General features: G+C 39.9%; 2 protein-coding genes across 2 annotated transcripts; both read left to right on the top strand.

Annotated features, from left to right (window-relative positions):
• The first annotated feature begins 1,417 nt into the window (after positions 1-1,417).
• Positions 1,418-7,227, top strand: KRT26 (keratin 26). The gene is made up of 8 exons (XM_042915849.1): positions 1,418-1,846; positions 2,316-2,398; positions 2,782-2,938; positions 3,061-3,222; positions 3,308-3,433; positions 4,042-4,259; positions 5,755-5,822; positions 6,870-7,227. The coding sequence occupies exons 1-8, from the start codon at positions 1,418-1,420 to the stop codon at positions 7,022-7,024; spliced, it is 1,398 nt and encodes a 465-aa protein (XP_042771783.1). The 3' UTR covers positions 7,025-7,227.
• A 9,940-nt stretch (positions 7,228-17,167) lies between these two features.
• On the top strand, positions 17,168-23,436 carry KRT25 (keratin 25). Its single transcript, XM_042915851.1, has 8 exons — positions 17,168-17,596; positions 17,886-17,968; positions 18,386-18,542; positions 20,462-20,623; positions 20,709-20,834; positions 21,438-21,655; positions 22,021-22,088; positions 23,130-23,436. Exons 1-8 carry the CDS (start codon positions 17,168-17,170, stop codon positions 23,237-23,239), a joined length of 1,353 nt encoding a protein of 450 aa, XP_042771785.1. The 3' UTR covers positions 23,240-23,436.
• Positions 23,437-23,950: the final 514 nt, after the last annotated feature.

Below are 23,950 nucleotides of genomic sequence, written 5' to 3'. Positions count from 1 at the left end.
ATGCACAGCATTGAAAAATCTCATCCAGGGGGCTCCTGGGTTGGTCAAACATCTAACTCTTGATTTCGGCTCACGTAATGATCTCACAGTTCATGAACCCAAAGCCTGTGTTGGGCTCTATGTTGTTGGCAGGGACCCTGCTTGGAATTCTCTCTCTCCCTTTCTCTCTGCCCCTCCCCCATTCACGCTCGTATGCATGCTCTCTCTCTCTCAAAAATAAACATTAAAAAAAATCTCATTCAGAAAAAATTACTGTTTCTAAACGATCTAAACCCATAATCAGTAGCCAATTTGTAGCATTATAAGTTATAGACACCTGACCCTGTCTGACATGTTCGTTTTATTATAATAATTTAAATAATTAACATCTACAAAATGTTTGTGCCCTTCAGACTGCTTTATAGTCATTAATTATCAGAACTGCTCAACATTCAGTGTTAGTATTTTCATTTGCCTTGCGGGGAAATGAAGCACAACCATATGGGATAACTTCCCATGGGTGTCAAAGGAAGAGAATGAAGAGGCTCCTTACCTATGACAACTAATTTTCCATCTCGAGTACGATAATCATTGGTTTTCTAGGTAGGGATGAAAACACACCTCTCCTTCAAATATTTTACTCTGTATTCATCAATAGGAAGTTCAGTTCTCAAAATAATTCTTTTTTTTTTTTAATGTTTATTTTTGAGACAAGAGAGACAGAGCATGAACGGGGGAGGGTCAGAGAGAGAGGGAGATACAGAATCTGAAGCAGGCTCCAGGCTCTGAGCTGTCAGCACAGAGCCGGACACGGAGCTCGAACCCACAGACCGTGAGATCATGACCTGAACCAAAGTCGGAGGCTCAAAAAGTATGGCAGGATTTCTATTATTTCAGTTTTCAACTTAAAAAATCAATTAAAAAAACCCGACTATCAACAGATCACTGTATACTGCGAGTACCTCCTATTAATAAGAAAGGAAATGTCCAGTAAAGCATGAATAATAGAAATACTCCATAAACATTCTCAGGACAAAAGCCGTAGACATTTCTCGTGTGAATTATTAATTCTTTATTGTCTAGGGGGGGAAAAAAAACACTAGACTCTCTTCCAGAAGTCAAAAAAAAAGAGATATGGGTACTCATATTTAATTTTGACCTTTGAAACTATGATTTAGTATTACTCGACCTGGTACCTTTTTCATAGACCAAGATATCCTGGGGGCACTTTTCTACCTACAGACTGGACCCTATTAAAAATCACCCAATTATGAAAAACAACAATTAGGGAGCAAGTAATATTTTATTACAGCTTGAAACAGTCAAGACTGAAATGACCTACAGACTCCTATAAAAGGCCAATGGAGATCCCGGCTATGGATGGTGTACTTTTGCTTCGCTCCTCGCTGAGAAAGGGTCGCTCCGCTATATTATTGCCATGTCTTTTCAACTTTCTGGTGGCTCCAGGCGAGTCTGCTCACGAACCGGCCCAGGGAGGCTGTCTGGTGGAGGTCCAGGTTTCGGGGCTGGGAACGCATGCCGTGGGTCTGGAGCCGGGAGCAGCGTTTCTTTTACTCTTGGGAGCACTTCTTCCGGTGGAGGTTTCTGTAATGGTGGTGGGGGCTTCTCTGCTGGTTTTCTTGGAAATGAGCATGGCCTCCTTTCCGGGAATGAAAAGATGACCATGCAAAACCTCAACGACCGCCTGGCATGCTACCTGGACCACGTCCGAGCCCTCGAGGAGGCAAACGTAGACCTGGAGCAGAAAATCAAGGCCTGGTACGAGAAATACGGGCCCGGTTCTTGCCGGGGTCTAGATCATGACCACACGAGATATTTCTCAGTCATTGAAGATCTTAAGAGACAGGTAAGAAATATAGATTTGTATACTTTTATGAGACTCTAGGTGTATATACACTAAAAAAAATATATATATATATATATAAAATGTGCCTAAAATTTTTACATGATGTAGAATTTGCTCACTCTCCATTCCCAGTGCTTAAAGCAGTAAGTGGAAAAAAAAAATTGTAGTATTAAAAAAAAAATCATAGACAAATAGTTTCAAAATGGATATAATTGCTTTATTGATCTTATATTTGGCTCATATTTTTTGATCAAGAGAAATAAAAGTATCTGTGATTGTAAAAGCTTACACTTTGGCTCTTAAGCTCTGGACATTCATTATCTGAAGATAAAGCCAGATTCCTTTAATGTGGAAAAAATGATACTAAAATAGATACTTGATGGGTTGAGAAGATTAAGAATCACATTTAAATTCTGGACTCTCCCTCGACTTTCAGCACTTAGCATTTTGCACAATCTACCCTATTCAGGTAATTTCCATGGCCACCTGCAATGCCAGCATTATTCTGCAAAATGACAATGCCAGACTGACTGCTGATGACTTCAGGCTGAAGTAGGTGAAATAACGTAATTAATTGTAATAAAGGTAAATACGACTATTGGAGTAAAAAACAGACCTTTTGCTTTAAAAGCCAACATGTTTTTATGACATCAGACTAAATCCCTGAAGAAATTAAATGCACCCTTATAAAAAGAGCGATCATAAATTTTAAACATTTTAATTCAATGATTAAGCACATTGGATGATAAAAACTCTGAATAAAGAACTCTTCCAAAATATTCATTATAAATCAGTAGGGATTCCAATTTGCCTATGCAATAAGCCTCAGGAGCATGCATAGAACATCCTATCCTTCATTATACAACATGTTGGAAACAGTTATGCTTTGCACCTGCCTACGGTTACAATTCTCAAGCGCTTTAATAACCTTTCAGGTATGAAAATGAACTTGCTCTACACCAGAGTGTAGAGGCCGACATCAATGGTCTTCACAGGGTTATGGATGAGCTGACCCTTTGTACAACCGACCTCGAGATACAGTTTGAAACGCTCAGTGAGGAATTGGCATACCTTAAAAAAAATCACGAGGAGGTAAGGGACCCTGCAGGGTAGCTTCAGATGTGACCTGATTTCAGTCCTCTGTCCACTTCAGAGCAGAGTTGGACTATCAATCAAAATTCTTCCTTGAGTGTTAAGACTGATCCTTTTTCCAGGAAATGAATGTCCTACAGTACGCGGCTGGGGGGGATGTGAACGTGGAGGTGAACGCAGCGCCAGGCGTGGACCTAACTGTCCTGTTGAACAACATGAGGGCCGAGTATGAGGACTTGTCTGAGCAGAACCGCAAAGACACGGAGGCCTGGTTTAATGAAAAGGTACATCTGTGGCCAATCACAGACCAAGGGCTTGGTCAGTAGACCATCGAGCCGCTCACTAACCCTTCTGATGATTATGCTACAGAGTGCCTCACTGCAACAACAGATTTCTGATGATTCAGGAGCGGCCACCACAGCCAGAAATGAGCTGATGGAGCTGAAACGCAATCTGCAAACCTTGGAAATAGAACTTCAGTCCCTCGTGGCCATGGTTCGTAGGAGTCACCATTGATTTGAATGAGTGTGTGTATATGTATGAACAAACACACATCTAACTAACTATATATAACTAATTACATATAACCAAAAGTATAAAATGTGGTAAATGTAGCAAATAATAAGAATGTTGTCCATAAAACATTACTCCTTTTTTAAGTTTATTTATTTATTTTGAGAGAGAGCGCATGTGCACAAGCAGGGGAGGGGCAGAGTGAGATGGAGAGACAGAGAATCCTGAGCAGGCTCCACACTGTCAGCACAGAGCCCAATGTGGGGCTCGATCTCACGAACCACGAGATCATGACCTGAGCCAAAATGCAGAGTCAGACGCTTAACCAACTGAGCCACCCAGGCGCCCCCCATAGACTTCTGACTCACCAATCCCAAAGTTTAAAAATTAAACTTTCTCAATGGAGAGAAAATGTTTGTTTGAAAAACAAACAAACAAACAAACAAACAAAAAACCCCTGGCTAATGCAGATTTTCAACTGAAAGGATTTAGACCTCATATAAATGCTTCTTTCCACCTTGAGAATGTTTTAAATACGAATGCACTGTTTATCTACTGTCCATGCAAGCCTGGCTTTATTCTTCTTCCAGAAACATTCGTATGAATGCTCCCTGGCTGAAACTGAAGGTAATTACTGCCTCCAGCTCCAGCAGATCCAGGACCAGATTGGGGCAATGGAGGAAGAGTTGCAACAGATTCGCACAGAAACAGAAGGCCAGAAGCTGGAGTACCAACAGCTTCTAGATATCAAAATATTTTTAGAAAAAGAAATAGAAACGTATTGCAAATTACTAGATGGAGAAGAAAGGTAAATACTAACTTGTGAAAAAAAATTAATCTCACGTCCACTGGGTTTGCTCGGTATCACATGTGTGCCAGTATCATATTCTAGAATTTCCTACTCTAAGGATCATACCCACTGTGGTCTTGGGAATTTATTACTGCATCCAAGTGAAATGAAAACAAGCAGCCATGTGTAAGCCAAATCAAATATCTAAGTACATAAAGGGTGTGTATCTATATTTTTTTTTAATTTTTTTTAACGTTTATTTATTTTTGAGACAGAGAGAGACAGAGCATGAACGGGGGAGGGGCAGAGAGAGAGGGAGACACAGAATCAGAAGCAGGCTCCAGGCTCTGAGCCATCAGCCCAGAGCCTGACGTGGGGCTCAAACTCACGGACCGTGAGATCGTGACCTGAGCTGAAGTTGGCCACTTAACCGACCGAGCCACCCAGGCACCCCAAGGGTGTGTATCTATAATAACAGGACATCTAAATACCGAAGGTTAAACAATTCCTATACTCCAAGTGGAAAATTGCCTTCTATGATTTACTGGGGGAGCACATGTCCCATAACAACACACTCTATTTTATTGTTACTTCACCAGTTACCACACGTGCACCCTGTCTTAGGTGGGTTGTTACGTTTTCATTTGAAAGAGGAACAATGACGACTTCATTGGAGAAGTGATCATAGCTTGTTAGCCAAGAGCAATAGCCCTGGAATCGTAGCCCTGGGCACACCTCACACCACTGGGTGAATTTGAACACATAGCTTAAACTCTTTAAATCCCAGTTTCCTTATTGGTAAGATTGTGAGAACACCAAAACCACACTCTTTACTCTTGACCATAGCACTTCACTATGTAGGTGAAGTGCTCATGAGAGTGGCTTGCACACAGAAGGGGACTTGGTAATCAGTGGCTATTACCAAATGCTTGCCTGTGGTCACACCGGGAGTCAGTTCTATCTCATGCATCTTCCAAGGCCAGTGTCAGTCCTCTACAATTTATTCTCATAGGAACTCAACAGTGATGCTCCCTCCTTCAAACTAAGGGCTCATTACACCGTTCATTATTCACTTCTTTTACTACATCTTTCATGCTGTTTTCCAGACAACTTCTTACATGCATGTACTTTATTTTCAATGGTGTAAACTGTGTCATCACTCTACATTTTCTATAGCAGCTAGCCCAGCGCCTTCTGCATTGTGACACCCCAAACATGTTCATTGGCCAGGTGATTGACTGAAAAGTCAGAGTGAAAACTTGTAGTCCCGGGATAGGGAGACAAAAGAGAAAATAGCTGGTCACAAGGGAATTTCTTATCGTAAACATTTATTTAATTTCCTCCTTCAGTACATTGAGGTCATGAGAGGCTTACTTATATGTCTCTTAGGCATAAGAGGAATTTAATTTTGTGGAAACTAGAACACCAAAACTTTTATTCCCAATTCATAGGTATTTATGAGCTTCCTTGTGAAAGAAAAAAAAAAAGCAACAATTTACTCTTCTCTTCACAGAAAAAGCAAGTCCACATGTTACAAATCAAAAGGACGTGGGCCAATACATTCCGAAAATCAAGTCAAAGGTACAGAAGGTTTTTTTTTTTTTTTACTTGGTATAAATCTTTTCGAAAGCAGCAGTTTTAATAAGTCACTTATTTGTACACTAAATCAAATTGTTTCTAAGATTGGGGTGCCTTGGTGGCTCAGTCGGTTAAGCCTCCGACTTGGCTTAGGTCACAATCTTGCAGCTCCTGAGTTCGAGCCCTGCGTCAGGCTCTGTGCTGACAGTTCAGAGCCTGGAGCCTGCTTCAGATTCTAGGTCTTCCTTTCTCTCTGCCCTTCCCCTGCTCATGCTCTGTCTCTCAAAAATAAATAAACATTAAACAAAATTTTAATAAAAAATATAAAAAATTGTTTCTAAGGTTACATGTAGCCAATGAAGGAATCAGGGGTCGTTATGGAAGTTCTTAATGTTTGTATTTTATATTCTTGTAGAAGAGATGTGGTCAAATTATAAACTTACTGAATTGGGGACTCAGTCTCCATTTTTCTTACCTAGGACCTATTATTTTCCCAGTTTCAATGCTTTGGTGGAAGAGCTACTTTATTTTAAACCACAAAAAATAGGGCAGGTTGGTATTAAAAAGAAGACATTACTTGCTCCAGGCCAGTACCTGCCTGACACTTAGGTTGTTCACACTCTTAAACACTCATTGTTCTAAAAACAGTGGCAAGTATAAGGCAGTTCTGGGCCTCGCATAGGCTTCAAACACAGTATTATATCTCAATTTACTGCAAACTTACAAACACTATTTTTATTTTTGAATTTTTTAATGTTTGTATTTGACAGAGAGAGAGAGGGAGATGGAGTGCAAGCAGGGGAGGGGCAGAGAGGGAGGGAGACACAGAATCCAAAGAAGGCTCCAGGCTCTGAGTTGTCAGCACAGAGCCCCATGGGGGGGCTCAAACCCATGAACCATGAGATCATTGCCTGAACCGAAGTTGGACGCTTAACAAACTGAGCCACCCAGGTGCCCAACAAATACTACTTTTAAAAGCCTACCATGAATGACTAAGTATCTTTCAACCCGTTAAGAATGAGTACTAGATTTGCATTTATTTTATTTTAGACTCAAAAGAAGAAATTGTCGTCAAAACAGTGGTTGAGGAACTAGATCAACTTGGCAATGTCCTTTCCCTGAGGGTCCACTCAGTTGAAGAAAAATCCTCCAAAATAAGCAACATTACAATGGAGCAAAGAGTACCTTCTAAAGCACCAAAGTGAGAAAACAAGTTATGAAGAAAAAAAAAAAAAAAAAAGCCTGCCTCTGCAGAATCCCATTGACTAAATAACCCAAGGAAATAATTTATTTCTGTTCTTAAAAAATGCAAGGGCTAGAATTTGGTTTCCTTCTCTACTCTTCTTTTTCTCATGTTCTTTCCATGTAATCTTTCTGAGAAGTAGGAGAAATCTTGCTCCATCTCAATGTTTTGTTTCTATCACAGGGGACTTTTTTTTTTTTGCCATTCATTAAAAATGTTTTCTGTTGCAATTTTTTCTGATGAGTCTGGTGCTTTTGAATTTCTATGGTTGATCCTAATGTGACAGATCTAAGGATTCTCTGGTAAAATAAAGTGCCTCACACAGTCACATTTACTTCAGTTCATGACAAGATAAGTTGGAAAGAGCACTAACCCTAATCTCTGGTCCCAAATCTGTCCCTGATCCGCTACGTGACTGAGTAGATGTCCTTGGGTTTCCATGGATGGGAAGAAGAGTGTCCCCATTGATCACTGGGATTTGCTCACCTTTTAATGGCTAGCCTGCATGGGCAATCAGTTAATGTTAGTTTGTTGAATCTGAATCTGGATAGCTGTTTTTCCATTTTGCAGCACCTTCATCTGTCTGCTCCTACCACAGTGGAGAAAGCCTATTGTTTCAGAATGGTGGAAGAAGCCTCAACAACAACAACAACAAAAAAAAAAACATGTTCAAGGAACTAACTGACCCCATAGAATCCAGGAAAGATTCAGGACTTGGAAGAACCAAGTAGGATGGTGGACCAGGCTGAGGGCAGGGATATTGACAGGTGAATTTACCATGACAGTAATGATGCATAAGCCTCAGGGTCCCTCATTAGCACAGGAAGGGCCCTAGAATTATATCTGTATAGACATTTTTGTAAAATTTGTGCAAAACTAAGATAATTTTAGCACCATTGGTTAAGTCTGCTATCTCTACTCCAATTTCTCCTCTATCACTTTCCCTCATGTCTGGGGGTGACCTAGCATGTCTAAGATGGGTGACCATACAATTTATTATATAAATGTAACATTTGAGGGAAAGTAAAGGATGCAATTAGCCAGGCATATTAGCAGACATGAACTGACTTATCGTAAGCATATGGACATAAAGTCAACTTAAGCCAAAGACAGTTGAATTGAACATCGTGGAATATATTAATGAGGTTCTCATCATTTCCATGGGAGGCTTCTAGGACTATTCCCACTGCCCACCATGCCCATGTAGTGTCATTTCATAAAGGCACAGGGCTGCAAGTTGTAATATGAACGTATCTTATAGCACATAGCACCAGAAATATGTAGATAACAGAAGAAGATACAAGGTATGAAGTGCATGGAGCCAGAAGCTAGTCTATGGAAAATCTTTTAACTCATCAGATGTGTAAAACTGTAGAGAATTCATTTTCACCAATGCCTGCTAAAGACAAACATCTCCTCCTGTCAGGAATATAATGGGTAATGCAACATATTTGTTATTTTCAGTACCGCTTTATGCTCCTTATACACTAGAATTTTTATAAATTTTATTTTTGCACAATTCCTATAAGAAATGTTCGCATATGACAGGTCCATAAGTTATGAAAATTGCATTCCTCTGGGAGTGAGCACAAGACATATGGCTCTTTGTGACTCATTTTAACGCCCTCTACAGAACATCCACCCCAGAGAAAAAGCTCCATAACTACGTGGACAAGCTGATTCACGGAGGTCAGCCAGGCTCCCTCTTCACAATGAGCTTGCACAATAAGCCCACTGTCAAAGTGGCCATTATGGAGGCTGTACTTCAGTACATGTGCGTGACATCCCTCTCTCTCAGGCTGGTCAAGCTACTGACCTGTCATCAGCAGACATAAAAATGGAGTCCTTGAGATGGTACCATTTTTTAAGAAAGAAAACTAACCACATGCTTATCAGGATACTACTGGGTTCCTTTACCCTGGAGGGAACAGCAAATTTTCCTTAACGGAAGTAACATTCATTCAAATATAGGTTTGCCTTTTAATTCCTATAGTACCTCTGCAGCACTACCATCGGAGACCAAAAATTGGATAAGCTTCAGGCCCTAGATCTACCTCTAGCAATTGGTTTAAAGTCAGAATAGAGAAAATAAACCTTTTCTGGCTTCCTGAAGGATAAAACAGAGACAACTGGGGTAGGACAACAGTTGAAGAGGTAGGAGCTGAAGTTTCTCCAGAACTGATGAAAGACACCAGTTCACAGATTAAAAGTCCTACACATCGAAATAAAATGAAATGCACATGGATCAGATCAAAGTAAAGCTAAAGACAAGATAAAAACAAAGCCACAATCTTACCAATAAGGAAACTGGGATTTAAAGAGTTTAAACCATGTGTTCAAATTCACCCAGTGGTGTGATCTGCACCCAGGGCTACAATTCCAGGGCCGCCACTCTTAGCTGACAAGCTATGGTCACGTCTCTGATGAAATCGTCATTGTTCGTCTTGCAAATAGAATATCTTTAAAATCAGGCAAATGGGGGGAAATGATTACCTTCAAATGAGTGGCAGCAAGAATGAATGCCAACTTCTCAACAGTTGGAATCCAAAAGAGAGTAGAATGATATCTTCAGTGTGCCAGGAGAAATCCTAAATGGCCAGTAAATGTATGAAAAGTGTTCAACCTCACCAGCAATCACAGAAATGGAAGCGGAAACCACATGAGACGCCATTACACAACCACCCGCTTGGCAAAACTTTTAAAATATTTGGCGCAACTTGTGCTATCTTCTGTTGAATTGTTTCCAGTTGGGGACTAGTATGAACAATACTACTATAAACATTCTGTACATGGTACCTATGACGTGTGCACGAGTTTCTCTACAGAGCAACTCACATATATACTGTCTACAAAAGATTCACTTCAAATATAACAAATACGGGTAGACTGAAAGTGAAAGGATGGAAAAAGATACATCATATAAACATTAATCCAAAAAATTGTTTTCAAATTTGTGAATATGTGGGGTGATGGATGTTCTTGACTTACTCTCTGGTGATCATTTTGTAATATATACATACATGGAACCATTATGTCATATATCTGAAACTTAATACAATGGTATATATGAATTATATATCTTAATTTTTAAAAATAAATTTTAATTTATTTTTAATAAATCATGAGTGGTTGTATTACTATCAGAAAAAGCAATCCTAAATATATTAAACAAGAAAACTTCAAAACACATGAAGAAAAACTAATAGAATAGAAAGAAGCAATAGACAAATCCATAAGAACACATTTTGCATTATTGCGTTTATAGCACATTTGTGACATAAAATAATTATAGAGATGGAGAACAGATTCATGGTTGCCAGGGGTTAGAGATTGGGAGGGAGGGGGGTAGGTGTGACTATAAAGGGGTTAGCATGCAAGGGTCTTGTGAACATGGTACAATTAGGCATCTTGATTGCAGTGGTGATTTCATGAAGCTGCACATGTGATAAAATTGCATAGAGCTGCACATGCGTGCACATGCATGCACACACACAAATAAATGTGTGTACAACTGGCAGAATCTGAATAAATGCTATGGATTATATGAATGTCAATTTCCTGGTTTTAAAAGTACTACAGTTATATAAGGTGTTAGCACTGGGGGCCTGGGTGAAGGCTGCCCAGGACCTCCCTGAACATTTCTTTGCACATTTTTTGCGCTTTTCTGTAAACCTATAATTATTTCAAAATAACTTTTTTTTTTAATTTTAGAAGAAACCATAGGAGAAAAATCTTTATAACTTTGGTTTAGACATAAATTCACTACATATGACACCCAAAGCATAATTTGAAAAAAAATACATATATATATATATATATATATATATATATATATATATATTCATTTGGACTTCATCAATGTGAAAAATGTGTACTATTTAAGAAAATGGAAAGACAAGGGGTGCCTGTCTGGCTCAGTCGGAGGAGTGTGCAACTCTTGATCTTGGGGTCGTGAATGTGAGCCCCATATCGGATGTAGAGATTACTTAAGTAAAGAAAACTTAAAAAAAATTTAAAGACATGGATTATGAGAAAATGCCTGCAAATCACTTATCTGATAAAGTACTTGTATCCAGATTCTTATACATAAAGAATCCTCATAACTCAATAGTAAGGATGCAAAATAATCCGATACATAAATGGGCAAAAGAATTGAACTGATGTCTCACCAAAGAAGAGATATGGGGGTGCCTGGGTGGCTCAGTTGGTTGAGCGTCCGACTTCGGCTCAGGTCATGATCTCACAGCTCGTGGGTTCGAGTGCCAGCCACATCGGGCTCTGTGCTGATATTTGCTCAGAGCCTAGAGCCTGCTTCGGACTCTCTGTCTCCTTCCCACTTCCCTTCCCCCACTCCCACTCTATCTCTGTCTCTCAAAACTAAATAAATGTAAAACAAAAAATTTTTTAAGAAGAGATATGGATGGGAAGTGAGCACATGAAAAGATGTTCAACATTATGAGTCATTAAGGAAATGAAAATTTAGGACACAATGAGATACCACCACACATCTATTACAATACATAAAACATATTTTTAAAACTGGCAATAGCAAGGGATGGAAAGGATAAGGAGCAACTAGGACTCTTATTCATTGTTGATGAAAATGAAAAATGGTACAACAACTTTTTTAAGTTTTATTTTTTATTTTGGTGAGGGGGGAGGTGGGAAAGAGAGAATCCCAAGCAGGCTCCGCACTGTCAGTGCAGAGACTGACATGGTGCTCGATCTCCCCAAGCACGAGATCATGACCTGAGCTGAGATCAAGAGTCAGAAGCTTAACGGATTGAGCTAGCCAGGCGCCCCATCAGTTTCTTATAATATTAAACATCCATCTATATATATGGCCCAGCAATCCCACTCCTTCATATTAAATAAAATCAAATTTACATTCACATAAAAACCTGTATGTGAATATTTATAGTGGCTTTATTCATATTTATCAAAAACTGGAAACAACTAGTGAGTGGACAAACAAACTGCAGTATGCCAAAAAAAGTGGAAAACAGTCCAATAAAAATTAACAAATGTTTAATAAATACACTCAACAGCATGAATGCATGTCAACTGCATTATGCCAACTGAAAAAGTCAGACTCAAAGAATTCACTGTCTAATTCCATGTATATCACATGGTGGGGCAAAACTACAGACCTAGAAAAGCGATCAGTGTTTGCCTGGAGCTGGGGCTGTGGGCAGAAACGGAGTACAAAGGGATACAGAGGAATTGGGGGTGGGGGGGTCAGGGGACTGTTCTATATCTTGGTTATGGTAGTGGCTACATGACCATGTTTTTGGCAAAATCTATAGAACTGTAGGCTATAAAAGGCTAATTGTATTATGGATATATGAAACCTCAATAAATCTGATTAAGAAGAACTGGCAAAAAAAAAAATCTTAAGGAATCCATTCTAAAGAAAAATGTGAACATGTTCAGCATTATCAATAATAGCAATAAGCTGGAAACAATCTGAAGGTCCCTTAGTAAGAGAGTGGTTGAACAAATTACTTAAAATTAGGTTTGGCTCCGAGTAACAGTACGAGAATAACAGGACTTTATACAATTAGAAGTTTCTTTCTTTCACGCATAAAACTGCAGAAGTAGAGCATTCAGGGCTATGATGACAGCTCTGCACCAGAACACCAACAGAAACCCAGGTTGTTTTCAGCTTTCCACTTTACCAGAGCCAGAATGTGGCCTTGGCTCATGGTCCAAGGGGAAGCACCAACCATCAGATCCAGCCATCACACCCATGCCAGCAGGATGAAGGAAAACGAGAAGATGGGACAAAGACTTGTGTCAGCTTCCTCTTAATTTTTTTAATGTTTATTTATTTTTGAGAGAGAGAGACAGACAGAGTGCAAACGGGGGAGGGGCAGAGATAGAGGGAGACACAGAATCTGAAATAGGATCCAGACTCTGAGGTGTCAGCACAGAGCCCGATGTGGGTGTCAAACCCACGGACCATGAGATCATGACCTGAGCAGAAGTTGAACGCTTAACCGACTGAGCTACCCAGGCGCCCCTCAGTTTCTTCTTAAAGTTTCCAGAACATGCCACATATACTCCTGCTTGTATCACATTGGCTAGCTTAATCACGTTGTCACAATTAGCTGCAGAGAATGCCTGAAAAAGCAGTCTTTATTGTGGGCAGACATTGCCCAGTTAAAAATTTGGGGGTCAACCGACAGTTTCTACCACATTAGGCACCTACTCATGCTCTAAGGCATATTATGTACAGTGAACAAAGCAAGTTAGAGAACAGTGCATATAACACAGATGATTCATGTGTGGCACTTGTGTATTTACATACTATGCACGTGTGCAAATGAATAGAAAACCAGTTGGAGGGTGCAAACAGCTGGAAGGGTACACTGGGAGAGTAGGGAGGACAAAAACCAGGAGGGACTTTGATATTTTACTGGATATCATTACACACTGCTACATTTGTTTACATCAAGAACGTTTTCATGCAGAACAAAATGGTGGTTGCCGGGGCCTTGAGAGGGGGGAATATGGGATAGGTTGGTAAAAGGGCCCAAACTTCCAGTTAGAAGATGAATAAGTTCTGAGGACTTAACATGTAGCATGGTGACTACAGTTAATTATATTGTATTGCATACTTGAAATTTGCTGAGAGTAGATCTTAGGAGTTTTCCCTCTCACACACACAAAGGTAACTTGTGAAGCAGTGGATATGGTAATTAACTTGACTGTGAGAATCATTTCACGGTGTATCCATGTATCAAATCATGACATTGTACAGTTTAAATATATTACAATTTTCTTTGTCAATTATATCTCAATAAAGCTGGAAAAAATAAATAAAAACTGGGGTGAAAAGAATAGAATGTACAAAGTTGATCAAAATCACTAGGCAAATATCAATTGCATTTCTTTACATAGTAAAATTTATCTAGAAAATGTGATTTCTAAAAGATGTCTTTGGGGCTCAGTTAGTTGAATGTTCAGCTCTTAATTTCAGCTCAGGTCATGATCTCAAGGTTCATGAGTTCAAGTCCCACACTGGGCTCTGTGCTGACAGTGCAGAGTCTGCTTGGGATTCTTTCTCTCCCTCTCCTCCCTGCCCTTCCCATGCTGTCTCTCAAAATAAATAAATAAACATTTTAAAAATAAAAATAAAAGATATCCTCAACAACAATATTAGATAAATATCTGGAAGTTGTTCTAAAAAATGATATGAAAGCACATATGGAAAAATAACTTTTTACTAATGGAAATTGAGGAAGACCTCAGTGAATGGAAAGGATATTCAATTTTCTGGATATACACAATATCATAGGGATGTCAAATTTTCTCAAATAGTTTTAAAGATTTAAGGCACATCTTAAGATCTTATTGTATTTAAAAAGCTGATTTTAAAATTTATATAAGAGGAATTGGGATGAGCACTGGGTGTTGTATGGAAACCAATTTGACAATAAATTATATTTTAAATTTATTTTTTAATGTTTATTTATTTTTGAGACAGAGAGAGACAGAGCATGAACAGGGAAGGGTCAGAGAGAGAGGGAGACACAGAATCTGAAGCAGGCTCCAGGCTCTGAGCTGTCAGCACAGAGCCCGATGCGGGGCTCAAACTCAGACCGTGAGATCATGACCTGAGCCGAAGTCGGAAGCTCAAACGACTGAGCCACCCAGGCGCCCCAACAATAAATTATATTTTTAAAAAGAATGAAAAAAAAAGAGGAATGGAGAAATAAAAATTGACTTGATGGCAAGGAGTTGGTGGAGTTCTTGCCTTACCAAATATCATGTTATATTATGGAGCAATTGTGACAAAAATGATATGGTTCTGGCACAGATAGAAAACTGGTACCAAATGAATCCTCACCTATATGAAGATTTTCTTAAGGACAGAGGAGGCAGTGAACACTTTCTTTATTGACAATATGGCACTACAGGGAAAGGATGGCACCATTCAGTAAATATGCTCAAAGTATCATTATCCACATTTTTTTTAATATTTACTTATTTTTGAGAGAAAGAGAGAGAGGGAGAGAACAAGTGGCAGAGGGGCGGTGGGGGGGGGGGGGAGGGCGCGGTACAGAGGATCCAAAGCAGATAGCAGAGAGCCCGACGTGGGTCTCAAACTTATGGGGAGATCATGACCTGAACTCAAATCCAATGCCCTACCGACTGAGCCACCCAGGTGCCCCCATGATCCACATTTTTAAAAATGAAATTTGATTCTGTATCAAAGATTCAAAAAAAAAGAATACTAAAAAATTATTCCAAACTACCAAAGCCTTAAATGTGAAAGGCAAAATGATTCAATGTTTAGAAAACAAAGTAAGAAAATATTTGTATGAGCTTGGAGAATTAATCATTTCTTAAATAAGATAATAGAATCACAATTCAAAAATAAAGAGTGATAAATTCAACCTGTTTAACAATGAAATGATAATGGATTAATATCCAGAATATATAGCACACTCCTACAACTCAACAACAAAAAAACAATATGACTCTAAAAATGGGCAAAGAACTTGAATAGACATTCCTCCAGAGAAGATATTCAAATGGCCAACAAGCACATGAAAAGATGCTCAACATCACTAATCATTAAGGAAATGCAAATCAAAACCACAAGAAGACACCACCTGATGTGCATTAGGATGGCCACAATAAAGAAAAGAAAAAAAAGAAAATAACAAATGTTGGCGATGATGTGCAGAAATTGGAACCCTTGTGCACTATGGATGGGAATGTGAAATAATGCAGCTACTATGGAAAGCAGTATGGCATTTCCTCAAAAAATTAAAAATAGAATTACCATAAGATCTAGTAATTCTACTTTCGAGAAGTAGAATTCCCATGGGAAATAAAAGCAGGGACCTGAACAGATATTGTATACCCATGTTGATAATAGCTTTAATCACAATAGCCAAAAGGTAAACGCAACTCTAATGTCCATCAACTGATGCATGGATAAACAAAATATAGTATATACATGCAATGGAATATTATTCAGCCTTAAAAAGAAAAGAAATTCTGACACATGCTACAATATGGTTGAAACTTGAGGACATTATGCTAAAGGGAATAAGCCCATCACCAAAAGACAAATAATGTATGATTCTACTTATCCAAAGTGCCCAAAACAGTGACTGGCACATAACAGATGTTTACTACATATTTATTAAATAAACGAATGAATGAATCTGTAACAGCCTCACATAATAAATATTCATAGAAATTGTGCCCACAAGTCAATTTCCAGATGTTTCAAAATTTTCCAAAATATTCAGGGTTTTCAATAAATATATGGGAATCCACACCCAGTAAATAATTAGTCTACTGATGACTTTCACCTAAGCTAAACCACAGTGAAATAAAAACAGACGAAACATTTCCTTCTAGGTTTGCTTTAGATTTTTGCAGGGTCAGGAAATACGTTAATGTCCTTCCAAACTCCCGCAACACATAAGAGCAATTAGGGGTGTGTTCCTAATTGCCAAAATGGATAAGAGAAGACAACTATCCCCCAACATAAGTGTCAACAGGAGATGACGCACATCAGCCAAAATGGAGGTTCCCATTAGAAACGGTGCCAAGAGGGAGGGAAAACTAATAATGGAAGGACCATTTGAGGGGAATAACACGAGTCTGTGCTCTACTTACGTGGAAAGAACTGTGAAAATAAAAGTAGGAAAGGTCTCAGAAGCATCAATATCTATTAGCATAATAGCCCAAAACCATGACGCCAGATTTTTACTGTGTGATGGACGGACGAGTTTTATCTTCTAAGGATGGAAGTGAAGAGTGACTCACTCACCATTTAAAGATGTAATAAGGAAACTGACATTACTCCACCCAGACCAATTTCTCAGATAACCACCAACCTGAGGGCAACTGCCCTCCTACAGAAAGGAGCCCAGCTAAGTTAGTTACTAATTAGGAAAAATCATCCAATTATGCTAACTTGCTGAGGCTGGCAAGCCATGTTTTACTCTATGTAGGCAGAATTTCGTCCAGAGCACACTTGGGAATTGTCTATAAAAAGGCAAACAGAAGAGTTGAGGAGACGAGGCACTCCATTCTGACTTCCTCCGAGACAGCTGTGCAACGCGCTTGTCCTGACACCATGTCTCTGCGACTTTCCAGCGGGTCCAGGAGGGCCTGCTCCCGTCCTACCGCAGGGTCCCTCAGGCTCTCTGGCGGGGGAGCCGGCTTTGGAGTTGGAAATGCTTGCAGCATGCCCGGAATTGGAAGCAGTTTCTCCTGTGCCTTTGGGGGCAGTTCATCAGGAGGCAACACAGCGGGAAGCAATCTCTGTGCTGGCTTTACGCTGAATGAGGGCGGCCTCCTGTCGGGCAACGAGAAGGTGACCATGCAGAACCTCAACGACCGGCTGGCCTCCTACCTGGAGAATGTGCGCGCCCTGGAGGAGGCCAACGCCGACCTGGAGCAGAAGATTAAGGGCTGGTATGAGAAATTTGGGCCTGGTTCCTGCCGTGGTCTTGATCACGACTATAGTAGATACTTCCCAATAGTCGACGATCTTAAAAATCAGGTAAGAAATTACACTTCACAATCATGTTTATTTCTGAACGTTCTTTTCCTTTCTTCACTGAATACTGAAAACACTTATCGTCCCTATGTGTAATTTCTTAAGGAAATTTCAATTTAGCATTGGAAATAAGCATTGAGTAGATTCAGTTGGTGAAACTCATGATAAAAATGTCACTGACTAGTAACTATATTAATTTTTATTATTTCCATTCCCTACTCTAAAAAAAAAATACTTGTATCTTATTGGCTGTAATAAATTGCCTTTTAAAAGTCAAACCCCCCTTTTCCAGATCATTGCTTCCACCACCAGCAATGCTAATGTTGTTCTGCAGATTGATAATGCCAGGCTGACAGCGGATGATTTCAGACTCAAGTAAGTAGGCTCAGAGAGTGAAAAGGATACATGGTGATTGATGCAAAACATTAAATTTAATTTATTTTTTGATCCCTCCATTAAATATTACCAACTCTTATTCTAATACTGGTAGAACACTTGGATTTAAGCAGAATATAAAAAATAAACAGAATGTTATTACTTCTTTATATTTGGCTATGAAATATAAAGTATGAACTGCTATAAAAGCAGCATCCCATCCCCTAGTTTCTTTTCTGCCAAAGAAATGCCTCAAATTAAAGAAAATAATAGCTCTTATATATACAATATACTTTGAAAATGTCTCTGTGGCCAAACCTCCCACTTCAAAAGTCCAGACTTCTAGTGTTTGATCACTGATTGGTGACTATTTCTCCCACCATATGACATCCTGGAAAATCATTAATATTCTCTAAGGTATGAAAATGAGCTGGCTCTTCATCAGAGTGTAGAGAGTGATGTCAATGGGCTACGCAGAGTTCTGGATGAAATCACCTTGTGCAGAACAGATCTGGAGATTCAGTATGAAACTCTCAGTGAGGAGATGACTTACCTGAAAAAGAACCATAAAGAGGTAAGAGCTGTCTGCGCACATTTTGCTATCCCTCTGCAGATACCTTCCATCTGACAGAAAATAATGCGCTTGACTTCTTAAATAAGAAATTGGTACTAGAGACCCATTGTCAGACAAGCATGAGGCCTGAGTTGTCTTGAGGAATGGCCTCATATTTGTCTAGATTCACCCTTGCTTGCTCTCTCATCAAGTTTCCCATGGAGGGGTGGGGAGGGGGGAATCCTGTTTTCCAGATCAATCAGGGTTACAAGAGTAGTGTTTGGCTAGGTAATTATAGCTAAGTTAAAATGATACAGTTAAGAGATTACATCTAATTACATAAATATACTATAAGCATATCCTAAGAAAACTAGATCTAAATTTCTATGTAATAGTGAAAGATTCAAAACACATAAGCATTTACTTTATACACGCAGTAAATATATACATTTAATATTGATGTATATTCTTTTAAAAAATTTTTTTTTAGTGTTTATTTATTTTTTAGAGAGATAGAGAGACACGAGTGCAAGTGGGGAAGGAGCAGAGAAAGAGGAAGACACAGAATCTAAAGCAGGCTCCAGGCTCTGAGCTGTCAGCACAGAGCCTGACACGGGGCTCGAACTCACTAACTGTGAGATCATGACCTGAGCTGAAGTCAGCTGCTTAACTGACTGAGCCACCCAGGCACCCCTTGATGTATGTTCTTAATAGATGTATCTATAAAAATAGTGAGACTGAAAATAAATTGTTATATCAAAAATTTTTCTTCCAAATGAAGAGTATACCTCAAAGTGGTCATTGTTGGAAGCTACTTCGAAATCAGATCATACAGCCACTGTTCCTAAGACACAGCTTTGGGATTGCTTTCAGAACCACTGTTTTCTGGGGAAAAAAAAAATCTTTATTCTTTGAAAGTGAATTTGATATTTTTAAACAGCCAAAAGGCTTCTACAGTCAAGCCTACTAGTTAACACAGGAGATCAAGCTAAAAATGCTACTTGATTAGTCATGAGGCTGTCTTATAAAAATAACTACTTAAAAAACAACATTTATATGGATATATGGGTTCAACTGTGGGTATAGCCCATGGTTGTTACTGAATACATTTTTGATAAATTAAATACAATTGACTTTTTTAATGCTTCACTCACAGACAAACCCACATGCATCTTTTTTTTTAATGTTCATTTATTTTTAAGAGAGAGAGAGAGAGAGAGAGAGCGTGCACAGGTATAGGAAGGGCAGAGAGAGAGGGGGAGACACAGAATCCGAAGCAGGCTCTAGGCTCCAAGCTGTCAGCACAGAGCCCGATGAGGGGCCCGAACTCACAGACCTGAGATCATGACCTGAGCCAAAGTCAGATACTTAACCGACTGAGCCACCCAGGCACCCCTATTAATTATAAATAGACAAACATTTATAAATATAAATAAACATAAATACTTATAATTATTTCAATTGTTCAGAATTATTCAGACTCAGCCCCTCAACCCTGTCCATGCTGTGTTCAGGATGTAGCTGAGTCAAGAACACATGGAAGCTGCTCTCTAAGTGGAAGGAAGACCAGTCTACCAATGTGGAGACATTTCAGTTGTAAATGAATAGAATAAGAGATGACAGATAATTCATTTTAAAGATCTTAAGGAATTAAGACTTTCTGTGCAACAGAACTAAAACCAACGGAGTTATAAAAGCAGGACTTTGGTTCACCATATGGAAGAGCTCTGGAACAATTTAAAAAATTCTCCCATAAGGAAACAGGCTGCTTCGTGAGACGGGAATATAAAAAGTAGAGAAGGGTCGTTGCTTAGCTGGGGGCGGGGGGCGGGGGGTGGGGATGTACAGCCAAATGTACTCTAAGCATCCTTCCAAAGCTATGCCTCTGGACTGTCTGTGAGATCCCTGCATACCTGAGCAGCACACTTTTTGGCCTCCAGGAAATGCAGGCCCTGCAGTGCGCGGCGGGCGGGAACGTGAACGTGGAGATGAACGCGGCGCCCGGCGTGGACCTCACGGTCCTGCTGAACAACATGCGGGCCGAGTACGAAGACCTGGCCGAGCAGAACCGCAGGGACGCGGAGGCCTGGTTCAACGAGAAGGTGAGTCTTGCCCAGAGAACAATCCCTCCGCATCTTAGTGACAGTCACAAAACTAAGATTTGCTCCCTCGTTTATACCTTTTCAGAGCGCTTCGCTGCAACAGCAGATCTCCGAGGACGTCGGGGCCACCACCTCAGCCCGGAATGAACTGACTGAAATGAAACGCAATCTCCAAACACTGGAAATTGAACTTCAGTCTCTCCTAGCCACGGTAGGCAAAGGACGAATTCCCACCGTCTCCTGGGGTATCCTTGTAAATATGCGCCAGTTGGGGGCGCCTGAGTGGATCAGTTCCTTAAGCTGAGTTAAGTTCTGACTTAGGCTCAGGTCATGATCTCCTTGCTTGTTGCTCCTGGATTCCAGGCGTGTTTCTTGTGCTGACAGCTCGGAGCCTGGAGCCTGTTTCAGATTCTGTGTCTCCCTCTCTCCCTGCCCCTACTCCCCTGCTCATGCTCTCTCTCTTTCAAAAATAAATAAATGTTAAAAAAAAATTTTGTTTTTAAAATATGCACTTATTGGTTTTAAGGCCCCTAACCCTTGTGGAAACATATCCGCATACACATTTATGTAACTAACTTAGAACATAAGAAAAGAATAGGATTTTACATAGAACGGCCAAAACAGCCACATTCATGTCTCCAGTTTATTCAACCAGAGACATGTGCTCCTTTTTAAGAATTTCACAGTCTTAACCATGTGTCAGTGTGAAATTGAACACAATTGTAGACAAAGTTCACAAGAGAAGAAAATCATCTATCAGAGCAAATTTCTGCCTATCTGTATCTGCCTCAGGTTCTTTCTTGTTCCCTGATAGAAACACTCCCTGGAGTGCTCCCTGACCGAGACCGAAGGGAACTACTGCACGCAGCTCGCCCAGATCCAGGCTCAGATCGGGGCCCTGGAAGAACAGCTGCACCAGGTCCGAACCGAGACGGAGGGCCAGAAACTGGAGTACGAGCAGCTGCTCGACATTAAGGTCCACCTAGAAAAGGAAATTGAGACCTACTGCCTCCTCATCGGTGGAGATGATGGGTGGGTAAAACAAATTTATAGGGACGATGTCCTGTACTGAAGTCCACTTGAAACTTAGATCCCTGGAAAGTGAATGTAAACTGACATGACTGTATTTATTGTCACAAATGCTAAAGATTAAACAGAATACGGGCCTGCCAACATACAAATTAGCAACATCTGACAAAACCAAAAGATGACAAGCCTGTATTAAAGGTATGACAAAAATATCACCTCTAGATACTAAGGCAGAGTCGTCCCAACTGTGTAACCCACGGCAACTGTTCTCACCAAATAGCTAAAGAAAATGCAAGAGTGAATCTAGAATTAAAGGGGTTCCCTCTGAATCACTCTTTGGTGATGTTTCCAACGATATGTGTTCACAGGGCTTGCAAGTCTGGAGGTTACAAGTCTAAAGATTATGGATCTGGAAACATGGGAAATCAAGTCAGAGGTAATTAAAATGAAATTCTGTGTGTGGTTTTTTTTTTTTTAAGTTTGTTTATTTATTGGGAGGGGAGGGACAGAGAGACAGGGAAACCAAGAATCTCAAGCAGGCTTTGCACTGCCAGCACAGAGCCCCATGCAGGGCTCAAACTCACCAACCGTGAGACCACAACCCAAGCCAGAATCAAGAGTCAGATGCTCAGCCGATTGAGCCACCAGGCACCCCAAAATGGAATTGTGTTTTTATGCTGTCGTATTTCACTTGCAATGTCCAGCTTGGTTGTTTTTGTATTAGGCTTAATGAGAACAGATATGATAAAGATTTATAGTAGATATCAGGGTGTGCTGGGTGTCTAACTTTAGTGATATGTGCTAATTTTAAACAGTGGAATATGTCACCATGTTTTTAGCGAGCCAAGAAATAAAAATTCACCAAAAGTTTATCTATTTGTGCTTCCTACATAGTCCATGCTATTCAAAAGTCTATTAGTCCTTTAACTGATATAATTTCTTATTCATCTTTTCTTTCAGTTTTTTCATTGTGGTAAAATATACAGAACATAAACATTACCATCTTAATGATTTAAAGGATACAGTGCAGTGGCACTAAGTACATTTATGTTGTGGTACAACCATCAACACCATCCATCTGTAGAACTCTTTTCATCCTGTTCTACAACTATTGAACAATAGCTTCCCATTACCCCCTCCTCCCAGCCCCAGGCAACCAGCCTGCTACTTTCCTTCTCTATACATTTGACTACCCTAGGTCCCTCATACAAGGGAAATCATACAATATTTGTCTTTTTGTGATTGACTTCTTTCACTTAGCGTAGTACCTTCAAGATTCATCTATGTTGTAGCATGTGTCAGAATTTCCTTCCTTTTGAAGGCTGAATAACATTCCATTGTATGGATATACCGTATTTTATGTATCTATTTATTCATCCATTGGTGGACACTTGGGCTGCCTCCACATTTTAGCTATCGTGATCTTATTAATCTTTTATCAACTCTCTAAAATCTCCTTTTAAATTTTAATTTTTAGATCTGGCCAAAGCCATAGTGGTTAAGAAAGTTCTTGAGGAGGTAGACCAACGAAGCAAAATACTTACCACCAGGCTGCACTCCCTGGAAGAGAAATCTCAAAGCAATTGATTCGAGACACAAGAGAGAGAATTTGGCAAATACTCTCTAAGAAGAGAGAGCATTGTGTCTGGAAAAATGAGCAAGCCTAAGAAGAATGCCTGTCCTGTTTTCTTTCTGTTACTGAAATATGAGCACCGTCTGGGCAATCAATAGTGCTATCTCCCCACTCATCTGGAAGAATGTCACATACAAATATGATGACTTGATTGTCCTACAGAAAATGTCAGTTCTTTGTATTCAATAAACCTTCTTCCTTTAGCAAGTTACCATGGGTGGTATTGTCTTATCTTTAAAACATTCATGTCTGTGGTACACATGTATGAACATCTAACAGCTTTTTTTATTATTATTTGTTTTTACATTTGATTTATTTTTTTGAGAGACAGAGAGACACAGAGCATGAGCGGGGAAGGGGCAGAGAGAGGAAGACACAGAATTCGAAGCAGGCTCTAGGCTCTGAGCTGTCAGCACAGAGCCCAACATGGGGCTCGAACTCACAAACCACGAGATCATGACCTGAGCTGAAGTCGGACGCTTAACCGACTGAGCCATCCAGGCGCCCCTAACAGCTTTGAATATATGAAAATTTTAGGGATACCTGGGTGGCTCAGTCAGGTATCTGGCTTCAGCTCAGGTCATGATCTTGCGGCTCACGGGTTCAAGCCCCGCGTCAGGCTCTGTGCTGACAGCTCAGACCCTGGAGTCTGCTTCGGATTCTGT

Source organism: Panthera leo, chromosome E1 (genome assembly GCF_018350215.1).
Source record: "Panthera leo isolate Ple1 chromosome E1, P.leo_Ple1_pat1.1, whole genome shotgun sequence".
Classification (NCBI taxonomy): domain Eukaryota; kingdom Metazoa; phylum Chordata; class Mammalia; order Carnivora; family Felidae; genus Panthera; species Panthera leo.
The sequence above is the reverse complement of the archived record's forward strand: the minus strand, read 5'-3'. Positions and strand labels throughout refer to the sequence as shown.

Bases quoted from the DNA above. Each gene is read 5' to 3' on its own strand.
- KRT26 (XM_042915849.1), top strand. From the start codon at position 1,418: ATGTCTTTTCAACTTTCTGGTGGCTCCAGGCGAGTCTGCTCACGAACC. The intron at 3,223-3,307 runs GTACATCTGTGG...ATTATGCTACAG, and splicing joins AGGCCTGGTTTAATGAAAAG to AGTGCCTCACTGCAACAACA. The intron at 3,434-4,041 runs GTTCGTAGGAGT...TTCTTCTTCCAG, and splicing joins TTCAGTCCCTCGTGGCCATG to AAACATTCGTATGAATGCTC.
- KRT25 (XM_042915851.1), top strand. From the start codon at position 17,168: ATGTCTCTGCGACTTTCCAGCGGGTCCAGGAGGGCCTGCTCCCGTCCT. The intron at 17,969-18,385 runs GTAAGTAGGCTC...ATATTCTCTAAG, and splicing joins GCGGATGATTTCAGACTCAA to GTATGAAAATGAGCTGGCTC. The intron at 18,543-20,461 runs GTAAGAGCTGTC...TTTGGCCTCCAG, and splicing joins TGAAAAAGAACCATAAAGAG to GAAATGCAGGCCCTGCAGTG.